The sequence below is a fragment of the Ambystoma mexicanum genome, chromosome 9, assembly GCF_040938575.1.
Source record: "Ambystoma mexicanum isolate Mex_15411 chromosome 9, UKY_AmexF1_1, whole genome shotgun sequence".
NCBI classification, from domain to species: Eukaryota; Metazoa; Chordata; class Amphibia; order Caudata; family Ambystomatidae; genus Ambystoma; species Ambystoma mexicanum.
The window spans coordinates 336,741,477-336,761,045 of record NC_090931.1 but is presented as its reverse complement, the minus strand read 5'-3'; the positions used below and the strand labels follow the sequence as shown (position 1 = coordinate 336,761,045).

The window sequence follows — 19,569 nt, the reverse complement described above, 5'->3', positions numbered from 1 at the left end:
TAGTTCCAGGTATGTATCCTTCCTCTCAGGTATGTATTCCTCCCCTGACCACACCCGTGTGGTTAAGTAGTTCCAAAGATAAAGTAGTCCCATTCAGGCCTCAGAAGGCCTGGATGTTGCAGCATGGTCTGCATCAGGTAAGTTAACACTAAGCACCTTTAACACAAAGTCCCCTTTTATGAGCCTGGCGCCTATGGCGCCAGGACTGTGGCCCGATATGAGCCAGGCGCCAAAGGTGCCAGGACTGAGTCCAAAGAGCCCCTACTTGAGGCTGTTGTGACTTCCCTTGAAGACATGTCTGCTTCTGGGGTAGCTGGGTCTTGTCTGGCACCTTGGAGGTAGGCATCATGACAGGTCGGGGTATCTCAGGCTCTTCTGTGGTGGGCCTGCGAGGAAAACCTAATGAAGTGAGAACCTTTTTGGCAACCATGGCCGGAGGTGCCCGTAGTGATGGATGCTTCCCTCACAGGGTGGGGTGCTCATGCCAACGATCTGACCATCAGTGGTTGTTGGTCTCCATCAGAGTCCAAACTGCACATCAATCTTTTGGAGCCGAGAGCGATCACGCTAGCACTAAAGGCTTTTCTGCTGTCTGTACAGGGGAAGAATGTCATGATAATGACGGACAACGTGGTGGCCATGCATTACCTCAACAAGAGGTGTAGGGTCGCTACCACTGTGCAGAGAGGCGATGCAGCTCTGGTTCTGGGCAATTCAAGAAGGAATCTCCTTAGCAGCAGTTATTCTGGCCGGAGAGGAGAATATGGTGGCAGATGCTCTGAGCAGTCAGAGCGCAGTCTCCCACGAGTGGGAAATAGCTCAGGAAGTCCTTCAAGAGGTCTTGGCCCTTTGTGGACCCCCGCAAGTGGATCTGTTTGCGACTGGTGCCAACCGGAAGTGCAAGCAGTATTGCTCAAGGGATTTTCCTCCAGAGAGGAGCTCTAGGAGAGACATTCGTGGTGGATTGGGAATTCCTGCTAGTGTACACGTTTCCTTCAGTCCCCGTCATTCCTCAAGTTCTCAGGAGGTTAAGACGATTCGGGTCCCGCATGATTCTAGTTGCTCCGGATTGGGCCAAGAGATCGTGGTACCCGGATCTTCTGGAAATGTCCATCTATCCTCCGATGCGTCTTCCTCAAAGAGAGAATACGTTCAGGGGTCAAGCCTCTCTACCTTCACGCATGGTTCTGAAAGGTTGAGATACAAGGACTGGCACCTCCCGAATGACGTAATGGAGGTGTTGCTTTCGGCCTGACGGCCAGCAATCAAAGTCTCTGTACCGTTGCTGTTGCAATAAGTTCTGCGACTGGTGCAGCGAAAGGAATGTTAATCCTTTTCAGTGTTCAACTCCGGATGTTCTGTCCTTTTCGCTTTCTTTACCCCACAAGGGTCTTCAGTTGGGGACCATTAAAGGTTACCTAGCAGCGCTCTTAATCTTTAAGTGCTCATCCGAGGAATGCTCTTATTTTAAGATCCCTTAGGTTACTCAATTTCTGAAGGGGCTCACAAATGTGTTCCCGCCTTCACCATTTCAGGTTCCGGTTTTGGGACCCTAACTTGGTCTTTAAGTTTCTGATGGGTGCTCCATTTGAACCATTGCACTCATGCCCATTGAGGTTGTTAACCTTTAAGACAGACTGTTCTGTTGGTTGCTCTTGCATCTGCAAGAAGAGTGAGCGAATGACTGTGTTCCACAAGGACAGGGTTGTGTTGAGTCAGACCCTCCTTTCTACCCTAGGTAGTTTCAGACTTTCATTTGAGTCAGAAAATTGTGCTACCTGCCTTCTATCCTCCTCTGAATCCTAGTAAGGAAGAGGAGAGGCTTCATAGGTTGGACCCTAGGAGAGCTTTTATATTTCCATAATGTCCAAGGTGAGAGTGGATGACCAGCTCTTTGTGGGGTATACCTGGCACAAACTAGGCCAGGCGGTCTCTAAACAGACCATGTCTAGGTGGATCATCCTCACTATTTCCAAGTGCTTTACTTTGGTGGCCAAGGTCTCTCCAGAGGGCTTGCGTGCGCGTTTAGTAGAGGTATGGCTACGTCAACAGCCCTGTAAAGAACATATGTGATGCTGCAACATGGTCTTCGATACACACGTTTACCAAGCATTATTCCCTGGATACTTCCCATGCTCAAGGTGTGGCGTTTGGTAAGGCCGTCCTTTATTCTGCCTTTTTAATTTCCATTCTTGCTAAATTCTGCACCCTCCTCCTATTCCGGATACTGCTTTGGGAGTCAGTCAAAGATGAAGAATATGTTGGAGGACACAATCCATTCGAAGGACTAGTTACTTACCCCTGGTAACGTTCTTTTGACTGGATGTTCTCCAACGTATTCCTCATCGCCCTCCCAACCTACCCCGCTGTAGAATTTCCCATGCTATTACAGCTTTCGTTCCAAAAAGGCTGTATGGTCAGGCCCGATTTGTGGCCACTTGTGCTACACAAGGAGGGGATCGGGGAAACAAGAGCTGGGGCTATGGGCACCGTGCATGCTACTTATAGCATCCGATCTCACCCTCGACGGAGGCCTTCGAGGGACTTCGACTCAACGCAGGGCGGCCTGCCCTCTGCTGAAAAAATGTCCAATGCAGCCGAGCTGTGGACACTACATGTCAAAGATGAGGAATATGTTGGAGGAACATCCAGTCGAAAGAACTTTACCAGGGGTAAGTAACTTGTTCTTCTCCAACCCCATTGGACTATTTCAGTTCAAACTATTACCTTTTGGACTACCTGGAGCCCTGGCTAGCTTTCAAAGGTTAATGGACCAAGTCCTCACGCCTTACTCCTCTTTCTGTGGGACTTATATCGATGATATCATTCATAGTAGAACACAAGAGGAACATCTGCACCACCTATACCTAGTTACCAGAGCCTTGAGAAAAGCCGAGCTTGCAGGGAATCTGAAAGAATTTCATTTGGCACAGTCAGCCGTCCAGTATCTTGCATTTTTCATTGGCAACGGGCTGGTTCAACCCCATTGTGAGGAGGTAAAGGCTGGCCAAGAAATTCCAGTGTCCAGAACCAAGAAAGATCTAAGAGCCTCTTTGGGCATAGTGGGGTATTATAGACGATTCATCCGTAGTTATTCTTCCATCACATTTTGCCTCACTGATCAACTTAAGAATGTAGAACCCCAAAGATAAAATGGAAAGACGAGGACAAACTGTTTTGACAAACTCAAGAATATTCTGTGTAGTGAACCTGTTTTGAAGGTGGTGGCAGATTTCAACAGAGTTCATTTTACAGACTGCCGCTTCATGTGCTGGGTTGGGGGCTGTTCTTTCACAAGATCACGATGACAGTGAACACCCTATTCTTTACATAAGTAGAAAACTACACCCGATGGAAAAAATGATGCCACTGTGGAATTAGAGGCCTTAGCTATTAAGTGGGCAGTGTCATACCTTTTTGTACCTCACCGGCAATTTAGATCGGTCACAGATCACTCTCCATTAACATGGATGAGCCTCTGCAAAGGCACGAATGCACGGGTCATGCGCTGGTTCTTAGACATGCAGCCCTATTGTTTCAAGGTAGATGACCAAAAAGGAAGAGAACAGGGAAATGTAGAATTCCTTTCCCTTTTCCTAATTGGTGCTGAGAGAACCAGCAGCACTGATGAGAGCTTTCTCATGACATTCCCAATAAAATAACTAATCTACCCGTATTCTAACTCTCTTCCATAATTAGCAAAGTTTTAGTTCACAAGTCTTTCGAATAAACATGATCATTTAGCAGACCGTTTGCATTTTAAAAAAAATGACTTGAGAGGCATTGAGGTGCATTACTGTCAAGTAGAATGATTTATTGAGCTAATGTACTTGTGAAAATGGTCTTTTATTTGATGGTTGTAATCGATCTCCGTTTCATTAGGTTATCAGTTTGACAATTGGGCGAACCTCATAAATGAGTCCAACACAGATTTACCACATCGCATGGTGGGAAAAGTCTAAACATTCTCCTGAACTGTTTTTGGGGACATTTAGATCTGCAATCAGACGCCTATTTGGGAAACTGGGAGTTCAGAGAAACTGTGTTTGGAGTGGCTTCTTCTTTGAGGAATGTTTCAAATGTTTGAATACTTTTACATATTTGCACTAGTTGGAAAAGCTTATAGATCTATATCCCTAATAAGGTCTATCTCTCTGAATCCATCTATTGTGTATCAAACACACATGACTATGTCCATATGGGGTAAGCAACATTGCAGCTCTTGGAACTACTGTAACACTTCTTACTCTTGAAGACGATGAGATAATCTTGCTTCAATTTATTTGTAATTTCCTGGTCTGTCAACACGGAAAAGGAGCTCGGCAGGATGAAAGTATCCCAAGTACTGTATGGTGTCTGGCGTGATGTCGTAGTGGTAGTGGCCTCCATCACCGTGGTGGCTAAAGCAATGGGTATGCTCCAGTCGCAAATCAAGCCCCTGGAAAAAAAAGGAAACCGCGTGTTTTACAGTGGAAGACCTAAGAGAAGGGAACAGATGATTCAAAATACATAATCAACAAAAGGATACTTCAGGTGTCTGGGGTGGTGGGGGGGTAGCCTTGTCAGTTACTATTTTAATCAGTGTAGGGCACATAAGGAAAGTGGTGCGATGTTGCTGTTTGTTCATTACACTACTATAGAGCCACATTTTGTGAATGGCTGGTAGGAGTAAAATCTCAATGAAGACACAGGTTTAAGCTTAAGAAGATGTTACAAGACCTGCTTCACCACTTGAAGCAGGCAAGCAACAATTTTTACAATTCCAATATTGTAAGTAGCGATCTCTTAGTAATAGTCGACCGGACCATATAGTGTAAATTACATAATGTACCCACCACTGAGTATTGGCTTTTGAGATGCATCACTACTGTACTAGAAAGGACATATTTCTGGGAAAATTAAGGGTCAAACCCTGTGACTCCAAAAATCCTTCTTGATATTTTAAGTACAGGAATAATATACTTGATCGAGATCTGAGCAATTTAAGAACATTTTATTATTTTCTTATACTCCAAAAACTCTGCATTTTTGTTAATGTCTCAACAAACAAAATGTGCAGGATTAAAACTCACTTCAACAATGTTCTTTCTGATAGAAACAATGTTCCTCTCAGAGATTATTACCTTATTAAACATAAGAGTGACAATGGGAGGGATTTCACTCTGACGCCGGCAACAGAAATTAAGTTCTAGATATATGGAGCTGCTCATGCACACTTGAATGAGTAAGGTCACCCAATTTGCCTGCCGAAGAGATGCCAAAACAATTGGTGGGGCTGCAAAGATTTGGACAAATAAAGTTTGCAACCTTTATTGGTCACAGTTAGTCAGCAAGTAGAGGGGTAAGTTGGAAGGGAGTAATATTGTATTTGTTTGTTGGAATATTTCTAAAGAGAAGTTGTTATTTCTGCTTCTTATGATGCCTACCTCCAAAAGAGCCACATTTTAGGCGCAACCCCAAAGCAATACAACTCACAGGATGGTGATGATTATGAAGAACAAATATGCCTTCTTATTTTTCTACTTTGTAACTGTTATTCAACGTGGTTACAGCAGAACACTCAATAGTGAGTTAGAAATGGAAGAGGGCGAGCTGGCAAACATTGACCTTGGCCTTCAAAACCATCTGTGCCTGTCGGTTGTTTGTATTATGTGATTGCCCATGTTTGTGCACTGTTTGGGGGATATAATTAGTTGGCCTCCTGGTCCCACTTGTGACAGAGTTGTGAAACCTGGGTTTCAGTGTTGGCAGGTGTGACCACCCCCTAATTTGACCACCTTATTTCACACAGGAGAGATTTGTTTGAAGGCTTGGTATGATAACATTTCCAGTCAAGTCAGTCAAACAAGTTTATTCGGATTATAAAAAATCCATTAAACGACAAAAAAAACCACAATTAATCACAAATAAAGTTACATTTCATAAAGCACTTCCTAGTGATAAAATCATAGGCATTTATAACCTAGATAATCTACCATAAAAACACTAATCAAATAATTTCATGAATGATTAAAACCCTTAAAAACACTAACAGTATCAGTTAGAAATAAAGGGTGCACTTTAAATCCCTATTAAAAAAATTTCAAAGTACTAACTAGCATCACCCTGCATTGATAATAGACCCTTTCTAAAGAACATCGCTCTCTTCAAAAACATAAGCAGTGCCCACGCTGTATAGGGCGTGTCGGCACTCAATAAAAACACGAGAGCTGCCCTTTGCGAACGTATCGCTGTCTTCTTAAGGGCAGGGATCAAGGTCGCTCTACGAATGCCGGCATATCCAGTACAGAAAAACAACAAATGGGCTAAATCCTCGAGATGATAACCACAGATTGGGCAACCTGCAGAATCAGGGAAGCCTTTCCATTTATAGGTATTCCCTAGTAACCTTAGGGAATCAAACCGTGCCCTCGTGATCAACCACCTATCCTTTTTGTGGGGGCTCCAAGTCAGATAGGGTTGTATTCCTGTGAGCCTGCTAATACTGGTATGGAATTGACCAGATCTGTGGCCATACTCCTCCAGAATTCTTTTCCTCGCACTAATCTCCCCCAATGCTATTTTATATTGCACCCCCTCACTCTTTGTGATTAATATGGCGGGTGGGAAGAGGGATCTTAGATTAGCTGCCCCCAGAATTTTCCAGACATATACAAGCCATGGGATTTTTTTCCATCCATCTCTGCCCAGCACAGCATGAATAATGGAGTGGCAGAGAGAGGCATGTTCATTAGCCCATAACCGGACCCAAAAAAGAAGTGGAGCCATTGCCCACTGATCCTCCCAGAACTCCACGCCCACTTCTCTGTGTACAGCTATTCCAGAGACACTGGGCGGGAGTCCCAGCAGGTTTTTGAAAAATGTTGTCTCCTTCCTTTGTATCTCGGCTGCATTCTGGAGACCCCAAATGGACGCACCATACATAGTGGCGGCTACGGTTTGTACTCCGTAGATCTTAGTAATCACATCCAGTGGTTGTCCCTTACACTTGGTCATAAATCTAAAGATGCCCCCTAGTTGTTGGCTCATCTTGGCTGATTGTTTAGCCACATGGGCTACACCGGTTAGTGCTTCTGAGAAACTAATTCCCAGATAATCAAAAGCCTTAACTCTAGGTATGATTTCCCCAACACAAAGCATTGGCTTCATGGGGGCAGAACGTTTTCTGCCCACACAAGCCATGACTGCTGATTTCTTTGTGTTTATTTTTAAACCCAGGTTATTCATAAATGTTGCATAAGCATTGATCAGGGCCTGTAGAGCCCTAGGTGTTCTTGCTAAAAGGACTGTATCGTCAGCATAGGCCAGTACCGGGTAACCCCTACCCCCCAGAACCAGGAAGTCTGCCAAAATATCAATAAGGTCCTGGGAGAGGCCATTAATATAAAGACAAAAACAAATGGGGGCCAACACACAGCCTTGTCTTACTCCACACCCCACCTGAAAGCAGGCTGTGCAATGTCCCCCTGGACCACTACGAACACAGGCCTGGTTGTCTGTATGCAGATCAACCAGCGCCTTCAAAATATCCCCAGGGCAACCCAAGGACCCAAGCACAGCCCAGAGTTTAGCTCTGTCCACTTTATCAAAGGCTGTGCTCGGGTCCATAAAAGCCAGGTAAACTGCCTCACCCCGGCTAAATACTGAGTTAGCCACTAAGAGGTATAAGTTGAGACTTTGTTCCATTGTGCCCACACCAGGGCGAAACCCAAATTGGATGTCAGAAAGGATAGACTGTTCACTTATCCAGGTTTCAATTCGGGCCAACAGAATTCTTCCAAAGATTTTAAAGGAGGAATCCAACAATGATATTGGCCTATACGCACCTGGGCTTGACATATCCCCCTTCTTGAAAATTGGGAAAATTATCGCCTTTTTCCAGGAGGGGGGATACTTCCCCGATCGAAGGCACGCATTAAACGCCACCGTTAAAAGTGGGGCCCATAAGTCAACAGGATCTCGAAATAGATCAGAGGGGATCATGTCAGGGCCCGGGGCTCTATTATGCGCTTGAAGCCTAATGGCCTTTTCAGTCTCCTCCACCTCAAATTTCAGGCATGGCCCATCATAGACATGGTAAACCTGTATACTTGTTGACCCAAACAAGCTCCCAAAATGAGTTAACCAAGCTTCTTCTTCCACATGGGTACCACTGCCCATGTCGGACCAACAGCTCTCCGGCCCATTTTTTACATAGGCCCAAAAGGCCTTCTGGTCCCCCCTCAAAGCAGCACTCGGGAAACCTTCCCACGCTAACCCTTCCATCTCCAGTTTCCTCCTCTTTAGCTCCAGGCTATACGCCTTCCTGGCTATGGCAATTACAGATCTGCTGCTCAAAACATCCTTGAGTGTCCGCAGCAGAGATTTCTTCGCCCTTTTACATGCCTCATCGAACCACCCTCTCTTCAGTGTCTTCCCCGTGGCCCTTGCAACTATGGTGAATTTGGTTGTGAGAGCGTCTGACAGTTCTACACATTTTTCAACTACACTCTCTGCATGTAAGTGGTCACCCAAAATGTCCATCACAAGGGGCTCATTCTCACCAATTGTTTTGTAATGCAGCTCGTCGTCTTGGATTTTCCCCCATTTTATTCTTCTTGAGCCCGGAGGCACTCCCAGCAAAGGGTTGGGGGCTATATCCTTAGAGACTCCTTCCCCCAGCAAGCCCTTGAGTAACAGGCAAATAGGATAATGATCACTATTGAGGTCTGCTGATACCTCAAAACTTGCAACATGTTCCCAAAGGTTCACCGAAATACAAAAATAGTCTATGGTAGAGCTGCCTTGATGGCTATTAAAGGTCACTTCCCCAGGAATATCTGGAGCTAAGCGGCCATTTACTATGCGAAAGCCCCATTCCAACAGCCAAAGGCCAAACTGTAGGCCTTTTTGACATGTTCTCTCATCCCTCATACGCCTGGGTGGGATATTCTCCACCATATCTTCATGAGGGTCCAAAATGTCCCTTACTGCCCCCCCACCCATTTTGAGGTTGAAGTCCCCCCCCCCCCCCACACATAAGAGATGACTTTGTTCCTGCCCTTATACAGTAGGTCCTCTATAAAGCTCTTGGCCTTCGTTAATCGATCAAGATCAGATATATGGGGGCTGTTATAGAAGTTGATGATACATATTTCTTTCCCTTTTTCCGCTATTAATAGTCCCGCACAGTAGTAAGAACCTCGCTGATGTCTAGATTTAATACACTTTGAATTACAAGAGACTTCCTTCCCGAAGTTCCGCCGTGGGATACTAGCGACGATCATATGCATTCCGTCTTCATCAATGAGCCACACCTTTATCAGCTAGTGGATCTGCATGAATTAACTCTGATTGATGGGAGATAGCAGTCCAAAGGGGACTTGTATTGCTGTAATTCATATTTAGAAGAGATTAGTGCTTGTTGCATTTTGTTAACAGTATGGCACAATTTTTCAGGTGTACAGAGGTATTGATTGATCTTCTGTGGCCAAAATCTAGCTTTGTTTATCCCCAGAATGCTGGGGCAAGCAGTAATTGGTATAATTTAGAATTGAGATATGGCAAATGAATAGGGCGGAAAGCATGGTGTGCTGATATGCTGAGGCAAATGATTCAGGGTGGGAAATGGAAGTCTGGAGTCAGAACAACGTGTGTAAGCAGTGCTAGGGAGACCATGAAGAGGACCACGGCAGATTAACTGTTCTGTCTGCAGGCAGAAGATCTTTCCACGGTAAAGCATAAATCGGAAGCGGAATTGGCTGGAGAGATCAGAGGAGGTGGAACAGTGTCCAAAGCAATGTATGGTGACCATGTCCCAGAATTCATCTGATCCAGCAGAAAGCATTCTTCAGGAGATACATTACCAGCCAAAATGTGGAAAAAACAGTATTGAAGCAATCAAGTCTGTTGGGCCCAAGGGATGGGCTTGATACACATGTTCTGGACCTGGAAAAGTTGTTGTACTTCTGGACTGTGTGAGGAACTTATAGTGGCAACAAGTAAGACAGACACAAGTGATCACAGTTCAAGGGTGAAAATTGAACAATAAATGTTATATGCAGGTTTGAAAAACACCTATTCCAAACCTAAATATAGGATGGGAGCAAGCGTCGGCCATCAAAAAAAAAATAAGGCAGTCCTAGTGGTGGTGTGTCAAAATTAGAAGGCCTATAGTAAGAAACCTATTGCCAAACCTCACAACGTGGGGTAGATCTCAAGAAAAGAAAGAGTGTTCTCAAATATGTCAGCATGCGGTAGCTTGGGTCTCCCTTGCCCACGTTTTGGACACAGGGTAAGATGGGAGCTCAGAGCACAGTACAGTCTCTGGCTTCTCCAGCACGAGGGACACTCTCTTGAGCTTTCAGCTATCACGGCCATCAATGGCCAAGTCTCTCTTCACTTGAAAGTCTCTTGCAGTCGAGAACCTGACTGGTTCAAATAACAAAACAAAAGTTCTGTTTGTTTCCAATGTTCGCTGGGTGATGGGTTCACCCTTGGGTCCCCCTCTTCTGGGCGCTGATCCTTCTCAATTGTTTATCACAGTTCATACAGGGTGATGGCTTCACCCCTGGGTCCACCCTCTTGTGGGTGCTGACCCTTCTTGTATCGTATTCCACAAATCTCTGTCTTTTTAAACCGTTCCAAACACACTGTTTCTTGGAACTTTAGACTTTGCCCCTCTTGGGATTCGCTTCCCTTGTTTCTTCTCACTGCAGGATTCACTTCCCTTTCTTTCACTTGGTTTGTAGATCAAAGTCTTTCGATTGTACTGGGATTTTGCTTGACCCTTAGTATGACCCCTTTGACCTCTTCTGCTGGCTGTCCTGTGGCCTTCTGGTATCGGTAGTTAGTCTCATATGGGGCTGGACCAGAATATCTCGGGTTAGCACCCACGTGGTGCCGGTTTCCCTCTGCAGCTGGTCTCCCCTTCAATACTTATTACAGTTCTTCCCACAGTTAATTGAACTTGGTTCGAATTTGCTCCTTTGCGATTCTCACTCAACACAGTCTGGTTCTTATCGTTTTCCCTTTCGACTCGCCGGCTGTGATGAACCGCTTGGCTTTTCTTCTTCATTGGAGTCAAGGCCGGTACCACGGTCGCAGGAGTTTCCCTCGCTCCTGCTTATCGGTGTGGGCTTGCCCTTTCCCTTTGTACCGTTGACATCTGCTGCAAGACAATTGTGCTGTCTTAGGCTCTCTTCCACAAAGGTTCCACGGGTCTGTGATGAAATGGGCAAGGTTACTTCACTCCTCGCCACCCTCTCCATTCCTGCCGCCTTTCTCCTTCATTTGAATTGACGCGTCTGATTAGCCGTCTCGTTGTGCTGTCTGCCGTGCTCATACTGTACTCTCTGGCTCCACCATTTATCCCTGTGGGAAAGGGCCGTCGGGTGTGTGTGATGCTGATCAATTGCCTGACCCTTGTATTGGGACATGTCAGGTAAACGGCTCTGGTGTTAGTCCGTTGTCCTATGTGTTGTGCAAACCTTTTTGTGTTGGAAAAGGGTGGAGGGGGGCAGTGGTTTAGAATGCCCTGTGTGAGAGGAGGGGGAAAATGTGTCAAAGGAAGGGGGATACTGCATCTCACCCGTGTGTCCCAACCCCCGAGGACCCCACATCCAGGTGATCCTCCCTCACTGGTACAGCCTCAAGAAATGGATCCAATAGCGATGGCATTCTCCTGACCACCTGCATGACGGATCCCCGGGGACTAGCAGGTGAGACACCTTCAGATTTCTCACAGCTGAAGTTGGTGACAGAATTGTAGAGATGAATCACCTGCAGTTTATATCTCCTCTTGGTCGTGGGATCAACATATACAATTTGAAATCTGGAGGAGGCTAAAATATTATGGATTTTAAATGCATCTAGATTGTGTGCCCTAATAGCATCACTGTGTTGAATCTTGCATCTAGATTGTGTGCCCTAATAACGACACAGTGGTGAATCTTATATCTAGATTGTGTGCCCTATTAGTGTCACTGTCTTAAAGTCTGAATTTAAAAAGTGCCCCCAACAACATTGAGTATGCCCTAATAGCGCACTGTGCTGATCCTTGCATCTAGATTGTATTCCCAACAACACTGAGTGTGCCCTAATAGCGTCACTGTGTTGAATCTTGCATCTAGATTGTATTCCCAACAACACTGAGTGTGCCCTAATAGCGTCGCTGTGTTGAATCTTGCTTCTAGACTGTGTGCCCAACAACATTGAGTGTGCCCTTATAGCCTCACTGTGCTGAATCTTGCATCTAGATTGTATTCCCAACAACATTGAGTATGCCCAATAGCGTCACTGTGTTGAATCTTGCTTCTAGACTGTGTGCCCAACAACATTGAGTGTACCCTAATAGCGTCAAAGTGCTGAATCTTGCATCTAGATTATGTGCCTAAAACATTGAGTGTGCCTAATAGCTTCACTGTGTCGTCCCCTAAAAACTTTTTTACCGTGCTGAAGCTAAATTTAGAATGCGTGCCCAACAACTTTGAGTGTGCCCTAATAGTTTCACCAGCTACTACCCAAAGTTGCACTGTGTAGAACTCAAATCCAGATAGTGTGCCCAAACATCACTGAGTTGAATCTTGCAGCTGGAAAGTCTGCCCAAACAACATTCAGCGCCCACTAGGGCTTTACTGTATTGAATTGTTCAACTACATATTGAGGTCAAGCGATATTGAGTGTACCCATTAATTCCACTGTGCAGTGAATCCGCTGTGTTGAATTCCACTTCTTGATATTACATCCAAGCCTTAAACTCTGCCCGCGCCTCGCCATGACTCCATCCCTCCCAGCTAGGTCCAGGGTGAGAGCCTCATTTTGGCGTGCCTCCCACTCCCTACCCGTAACTCCTCCCCCCTCCCATCTCAAACCATCCCACCCCCCACCATGATCTCACACCACCCCTTATCCAACTCGCAAGCCAGAGGAGCCCGATGACGCGCCAATCATCCGAAGACCTCTGTTTCTCCTGTCCCTTCCCCCCACCTGCCTTCGAGCATACTCCCCCCCCCCCCTTTCAACCCCCCAGAGGCAGCCTCCCTTTCCCACCACTGAACCGACCACCCACCCGCTCAGACCCACCTCCACCCCCTGCCCTTTCCCCCATAGACTCCCACTAACATACCCCACTCACCATATCCCTTCCCCTCCCTAAAAACTGCACGTCTCGCCCTGGCAAGAACAGTGGCTGCATCTCCATCGCCCTCCGCACACCCCCCACTCCCCCATCCTCTCACACACAACTGCACTCAAACCCCTGGAAAAGAGAAAACGAGCCTGGTCCCCTTCAATCTCCCACTACTCCTCACCCCTCCTACCTCGACCCATCTCCTCCATCTCTCACCACCCCCCCTATCCCAATTCCAACCCCTCTCCCTCGACTTCTCGCCCAACTCACCTACCATCCCTAATCCCATGCGACTCGCCCTCGAATCCCCAGTCCCAAATCCCTCTGTCCAACTGCCTACCCGCACCCACCCGTCCAACTCCATCCTCCACCCGCCTACTCTTCCCTACCTCCATCGACAGGTCCGCATCATTAACCTCCCAGATCCCGCTTCCACCCTACCCCCTTCCTATCCCTCCCACCCCTGACCCACCCCCGCCACCGTCCCCAGCTACCCGCCCAATTCCCCCCACCACTGCTACAACCTCCAGAACAACCCCCCACTCCGAAGTAAGATGCATCCTTTTTAATGCCCGCTCTTAGCAAAAAACATGCATCATCTTTGACCTCCTCGCATCTGACAATCCAGACCTAGTCTTTATCACGGAAACCTGGTTCTTTGGCGACTTTGCCCCTGTTGCCCATGAACCCCCCCCCCCCCCCTGACTACTCCCTCATCCCACTCAATAGACACTCTAGAGGAGGTGGATTAGCAGTCATTTTCAAATCACACTTTTCCGTCTCACTCGTCGACTGCCCGACAATCACTCCTTCTTGCGAATGGCTTCTCGTCAAACTATCACTCCCCCCCGACGTTCTCCCACAGCTTCCTAATCATCTACAGACCCCCCCACACCCCTGACTATGACAGACATTTCACAACCAACCTCTGTGACTCTATAGCCACCATCCAAGTAAACCAACCCTCTCTCACTCTTCTAGGGACTTCAATATGGGACTAGACATTCCCACCAACCCCATGACCCACTCACTGATCGACTGCCTTGATGCACTTAAGCTCCGCCTCCACATGAACGCCCCAACTCACACTAAGGACACACCCTTGATGCCATCTTTAGCTCCCACAACCAGATACATCTAACCCCCCCTCTACCTGTCATCTGGTCTGATCACTTCATTGCCACTTTCACCATCCGCTCGCCTGCCTACATGACCATCCTTGCGCCACCCCCCCTTGCTGAAAATGCTGGAAGAAACTAAAGATCCTCCCTGACCTTGCCAAAGCTCTGCTTCAAAGACCTCCCTCAACCATCCCACATAATGAACCCTTAAACATCGACTCCTTTGACTACTGGCTCAATATCTCACTAATCCCTCTAACCCCCACTTGCCAATCCTCCGCTCGGCGTGGTCCTAATCCCAGATGGTTTACACCAGAACGGAAGATTGCAAAACAACTATATAAATCCCTCAAACACAAAAGGCGGAAAAGTAAAACCAACCTAATTAGATCCACTCTCGCCCTGCACCATTTCCGCTATAAAGCTGAAATCCGAAAAAGCTAAAAAAGCCCACTACAACTCTCAAATTCTCAACTGTGGAAACCGCACCAAAGAACTCCACAAAATAAGTTCTGAATTCGTCAAACCAACCTGTACCTCAGCCCAATCCATCCTATCTCAATCACTCTGCGACTCGCTTTCTCCACTTCTACACCACGGCTCTCGACAGAACAACCTCTCAACAACAAACTGGCCATCCTCTCACCGCCACATAATCCGTCCGCTCTATCAATCACCCCCCCACCCGTCACGGCACCAACTCCACCCACTTACGACTCGTTCAGACCAATCTCGAGAAACGCATTTCTTGACCTTTTCTCTGCTCGGAAACCATTTAGCTCCCCCCTTGACCCCTGCACTGCCTCAGTCCTCAAAGAAATATTCTCATCCACCTGCGCAGGAGAGTACGCAAGAACCATCCTAAATGACTCCCACAGCTCGGAAACTTCCCTGACGCCTTGAAAACTGCACATATCAAGTCTCTTCTAAAAAACCTTCCCTCGACCCAAAAACCTACCGCCCCATCTCAAACACCAGGCTCCTTGCTAAACTCATAGATCGAACTGCATGCATCGCGTTTGTCGAATCCAACAACCTCTTGGACCCAGCACAATCAGGCTTCAGACCATGACACGGAACCAAAACCACTCTGGCCCCAATCTGGGAAGATCACTGCGTACTCTGCAGGATGCGCTGCACTAATCCTCCTTGACCTCTCTGCCGCCTTCGACACAATTAACCACTCAATTCTATTTGACCGCCTCCACTCCCTAGGAATCCGTGGAAATGCTCCCAAATGGATAGCCTCCTTCCTCAACAGGAAACAAATAACCCTCCTCTCCATCTTCGCTACCGTCGCCCGACAAGTCAATACTGGCGTACCACAAAGCGCGTGCCTACCAGCCCTCCTGTTCAACCTCTACATGTCCACCCTCCATGGAATAATCCGCCCGCACAATATCCTATGCTATAACTATGCCGATGACACCCAAATAATCCTGAAACTCCTCAACTCAGACGCCAACTCTCAGCCTGCCTGCCTCCTTGACATTGATCGTTGGAGGACTACAAACCACCTCCTCCTAAACCCCACTAAAACCGAAATCAAGCTTCTCCCCTACCCTTTACCTTGGCCCACATCCATGGGCAATCCACCCACCACCTCGGCCACAGTAAAAAAAAAACCTTGGATGCACTCTCGACTCTGACCTAACCCTCTCTCACCAAATCAACAATGTATCTAAGTCTTGTCATTACCACCTCAAAGACGCATTTTTCCTTACCTCTCCTTTCCTAACAGACTTGCCGCTGTTCAGTCTATTGTAATGTCGAGACTGGACTACGCCAACTCCCTCTATCTTGGAGTCTGGGCATACCACCTCATTAAATTACAAAGAGCACAAAACGCTGCGGCCAAAATGCGTATAGCACTGGGCCCAAGAGACCACACCTCTCCAGCTCTCAGTACTCTCTACTGGCTCCCAGTTGGACGAAGTGCCATTTTCAAAACCCTATGCATCACCCACCGAGCAGTGCACAAAACCAGCCCGCTATACCTGTAAGACAAGCTCAAACCATACCACCCACCGCTCACTCTAAGATCAAGCTCCACCCTCCTTTTAGTCATACCAAGCACCAACTCAGTCAGGATAGGAGGATCCTCGTTCTCAGCCTTTGCCCCCACTCTCTGGAACTCGCTTCCACCCCACATCCGACTCACCGAAGACCACTTGTCATTCCGCAAACTACTGAAAACATGGTTCTTCCCATAACACCAATGACCACCTATTAAATGTCCAAACCCCCCAGCAACCGAATGACGAAACACACAACGAAACTGCCCTACCTCGTGCATACCCACATGACGTGACATAATGGATGGATCAGAGGGAATGATTGGAGTGAATGGAGTCGAAGGATGGAGTAAACGGAGTGAATAGTCACAGTAAGCAGAAAATCGGAGTTCATCGAACAGAGAAAATAAAGGAGTAAATGGAGTGAATGGAACGGATAGTGACTTAAACGGATAGACTGAATGAACGAATGGAGCGGAAGGAGCAGATGGAGTGGACGGAACGGATGTAGTGGACGTCCGCGTTGGTGTGGGTGTCTCGGATTGGTGCGGATAGAGGCAACACCTGTTCACCATGATGTTACCAAATATCTGTATCCCCTATTTCTGTATCCCATATATAGCTCTATCCATCCTGTCGCTATATATATGTATGTCGCTATGTACGTCCCCACTGTCCTGCTCACGTGCCTGGTCTCAGGCGCTTATACTGATAGCCACCATATCACACCACTAAGCCTAGTCTTTACTATACACCATCATTCAACCAGAACACAGCTATACCCCTGTTAATTCGGCCTAGCTGTTCACATACGAACACGACTACATGATCACTTCATCACCCTAATAAAACACAGCTAGCTGAGCACAATCCGGCTAGCTTAGGCGCTCCTCAGGCCTAACGCAGCCAGAACACAGTCTGGGTGTCCACCCACCAGACTGAACACATCCAACTGATTTCCTCAGCACCACACCTATCGCTAAGAAGCAGCTATCATCCAACAACTACACCAGATGCAACCACGCACCATACAACACTCTCTCTCTTCTGACTTGAACTACGGTTCCCGAGGCCGTTCAACCTACCAGCACTTTGAGGTCATACCAATGATACATAAGGCGCTAAATAAATGCTAAGTAACATAACATGTGCGAAAAACATCAGTTCTAGGTGTGAAAGGCAAACTACAGACTTCAGTGAAACATGGCTAATACACCTTCACCGACAAACTACCTTGGATAAAGAGTGGGGATCCAAGAGGGGGCATACGAGGGACATGATTGGATGTGGTCACATTTTGTGGACTTGCATGCTAGTTGAGCTGTTCAAACTATGAAAAATAAAATGTCATCATGTGGATTTATCAGTGCCTTTCCAATACACTCTCGCCTCCTGACTCATGCTTGTCCGCCAACTCTAGTCTCCCCAATACTGGTGGCTTTGATTATACTGGTGTAGTTGTTGCTAACATTTTGGAACTCTTCATCTGTGTAAGGATTGCATACTAATGCTGTTACCCTGTTCGGTCTTCATGTTAAAAAACATTGGTGAAGACTTGAAGGAAAGAGTGAACATAAAGTGCTTCCATGCACACTGCTTTTGAGTATACAAAAGCCTGAACTTGGCTATTCAGACAGGTCTGCTCTTCATTTGGATGCTTGATGAGCATGAGTCTTAACCATCAAACAGATGATTGAGCATTAGGAAAGAACAAAAACTGTTAAAAACTGCCACTTGACAATTGACTGTATGCCCTGTCATAGAGGCTGGTTGGATGCATAGAAGGCTGGACATAAGATGTGTGTTCAAAGTGGATTTATTTACCCAAAAAGTGGGAATGGGGGGACCAGTACAACAGTAACAGAAGAAAAATATCTCAGTTGGCTGTAACGTCACACCTTCCCATGGCATTGCAGGCTTCCCTGAAGTTCCCAATCTTTTGTATGTTTGACAGTCCATTGTACGTTTCCCAGTGGTCCCCGAACCTTTTCCTGCTCACCTGCTCGGTGTCTTGCAAGGTCTTGCTTCTGAGTCTGGCTGTCCCTTCCACCAGCTACTGGTAGTGTTACATTCTCTGCTATGTTTAGTTCAATGCAGGAGCTACCATCATTACTTCCCTTAATCTATTCTCTCCAATGGATCTCGCTGCCTTCCCCAACTTGTTTACCTAGGTTCCTGAAATCCTTCCTCCCCACTGCCCCCACCGTCCTCGTCTGCGCCGATTACACCTCCTCTGCCCTTCGTGCCTGGAACTCATTTGTTCGCCTGCATCTGCTGGTGCCTTGGGGCCAACTAGGCTTCCTCATTCTTTCTGTTCTAACTAGTTTATCAACTCTGGGGGTTCTGGGGGTTACCACCTCCTCTACTACTACATTGTGAAGCTATCAGCACCTCCTTAATGCCCACTCTAAATGTTACTACCTTCTGCTCCTTCTTCCACCTCTCGCTCCAACGCAAACCCCTCCTCACCTCCCTTGTATAACTCTAGCTCTCATCTACTGCCTGCCACGACCTCCTTCCCAAACTCCAGCACCAACTGACTGGGTTTTGGTGCTCTTATAGTTTCTCGTTTCCCTCTTCTAGGCCCTTCTCCCTTTGAGGGTCAACAGGTGTAGCGGATTGGGGTGGGTTTGCGATTAGTGGACAGTAATAGCCAGACCTTTTGTTTGGTTTCACTCTTGAGATTGGGCCAAGCTTTAAAGTTGGCAATCTTTTTTCATGTTGTCAGGCTGCAGTGATGGTAAGATTGTTCTGCTTTCCTTTCCTTTGCGCGATACTTTTGGGAATCTTTGTGTTTGCAAACTCCCAGAGCCCGATTTGTTGCATCCGTGTGTAACATGTGTTCTCTGGGAGCTTAGTGCACATTGTCTGTAATTGCCTCGGCTGCCCATAGCTCCCGCATTATGCCGTGCTGACAAACGCTGTTAACTTCAAGCCCTAGGAACTCTCATTGGGATTTTGAGGGCCAAAGAGAACTGGGCGCATTTGAATGGTTGCGATGTGAGTATGCAAATACAAGATGAGTTATAAACTACAAGTGGCACCGTTCTCTTCTAGATATGGGAACAGGCGCAAGGTGGCAGCTACTGGATGTCTGTGAAGTAACATGCTGCCTCAAGATTTGTTAGCGCATGAACTCTGAGAACTGGTGGCTTCCTTGTTTGTGTACTATGCAGCATATGGTTCCACGCAGCTGGTGCGTTATGGCTGTATGTTGCTCCTGCTACATGGTTTCGTAACCACTTCTACTACATGGTTGGCTATTGCAACTGCGATTTGTCTGCTACTGCTTCGCCATCTGTGTTGCCAATGCTATGTGTGTCAT

The 19,569-nt window shown here is 46.8% G+C and overlaps 2 protein-coding genes across 8 annotated transcripts in view; one reads left to right on the top strand and one right to left on the bottom strand.

Annotated features, from left to right (window-relative positions):
* Nucleotides 1-19,569, top strand: part of TAF1D (TATA-box binding protein associated factor, RNA polymerase I subunit D) — a 531,982-nt gene that overhangs the window by 89,883 nt on the left and 422,530 nt on the right. The gene's annotated exons all lie outside the window — the stretch shown is intronic.
* Nucleotides 3,794-19,569, bottom strand: part of C9H11orf54 (chromosome 9 C11orf54 homolog) — a 126,053-nt gene continuing 110,277 nt past the window's right edge. The window contains exon 9 of the mRNA XM_069614763.1: nt 3,794-4,438. Within this exon, the coding sequence (XP_069470864.1) occupies nt 4,280-4,438 (159 nt within the window). The 3' untranslated portion in view covers nt 3,794-4,279. The remainder of the gene's footprint in view (nt 4,439-19,569) is intronic.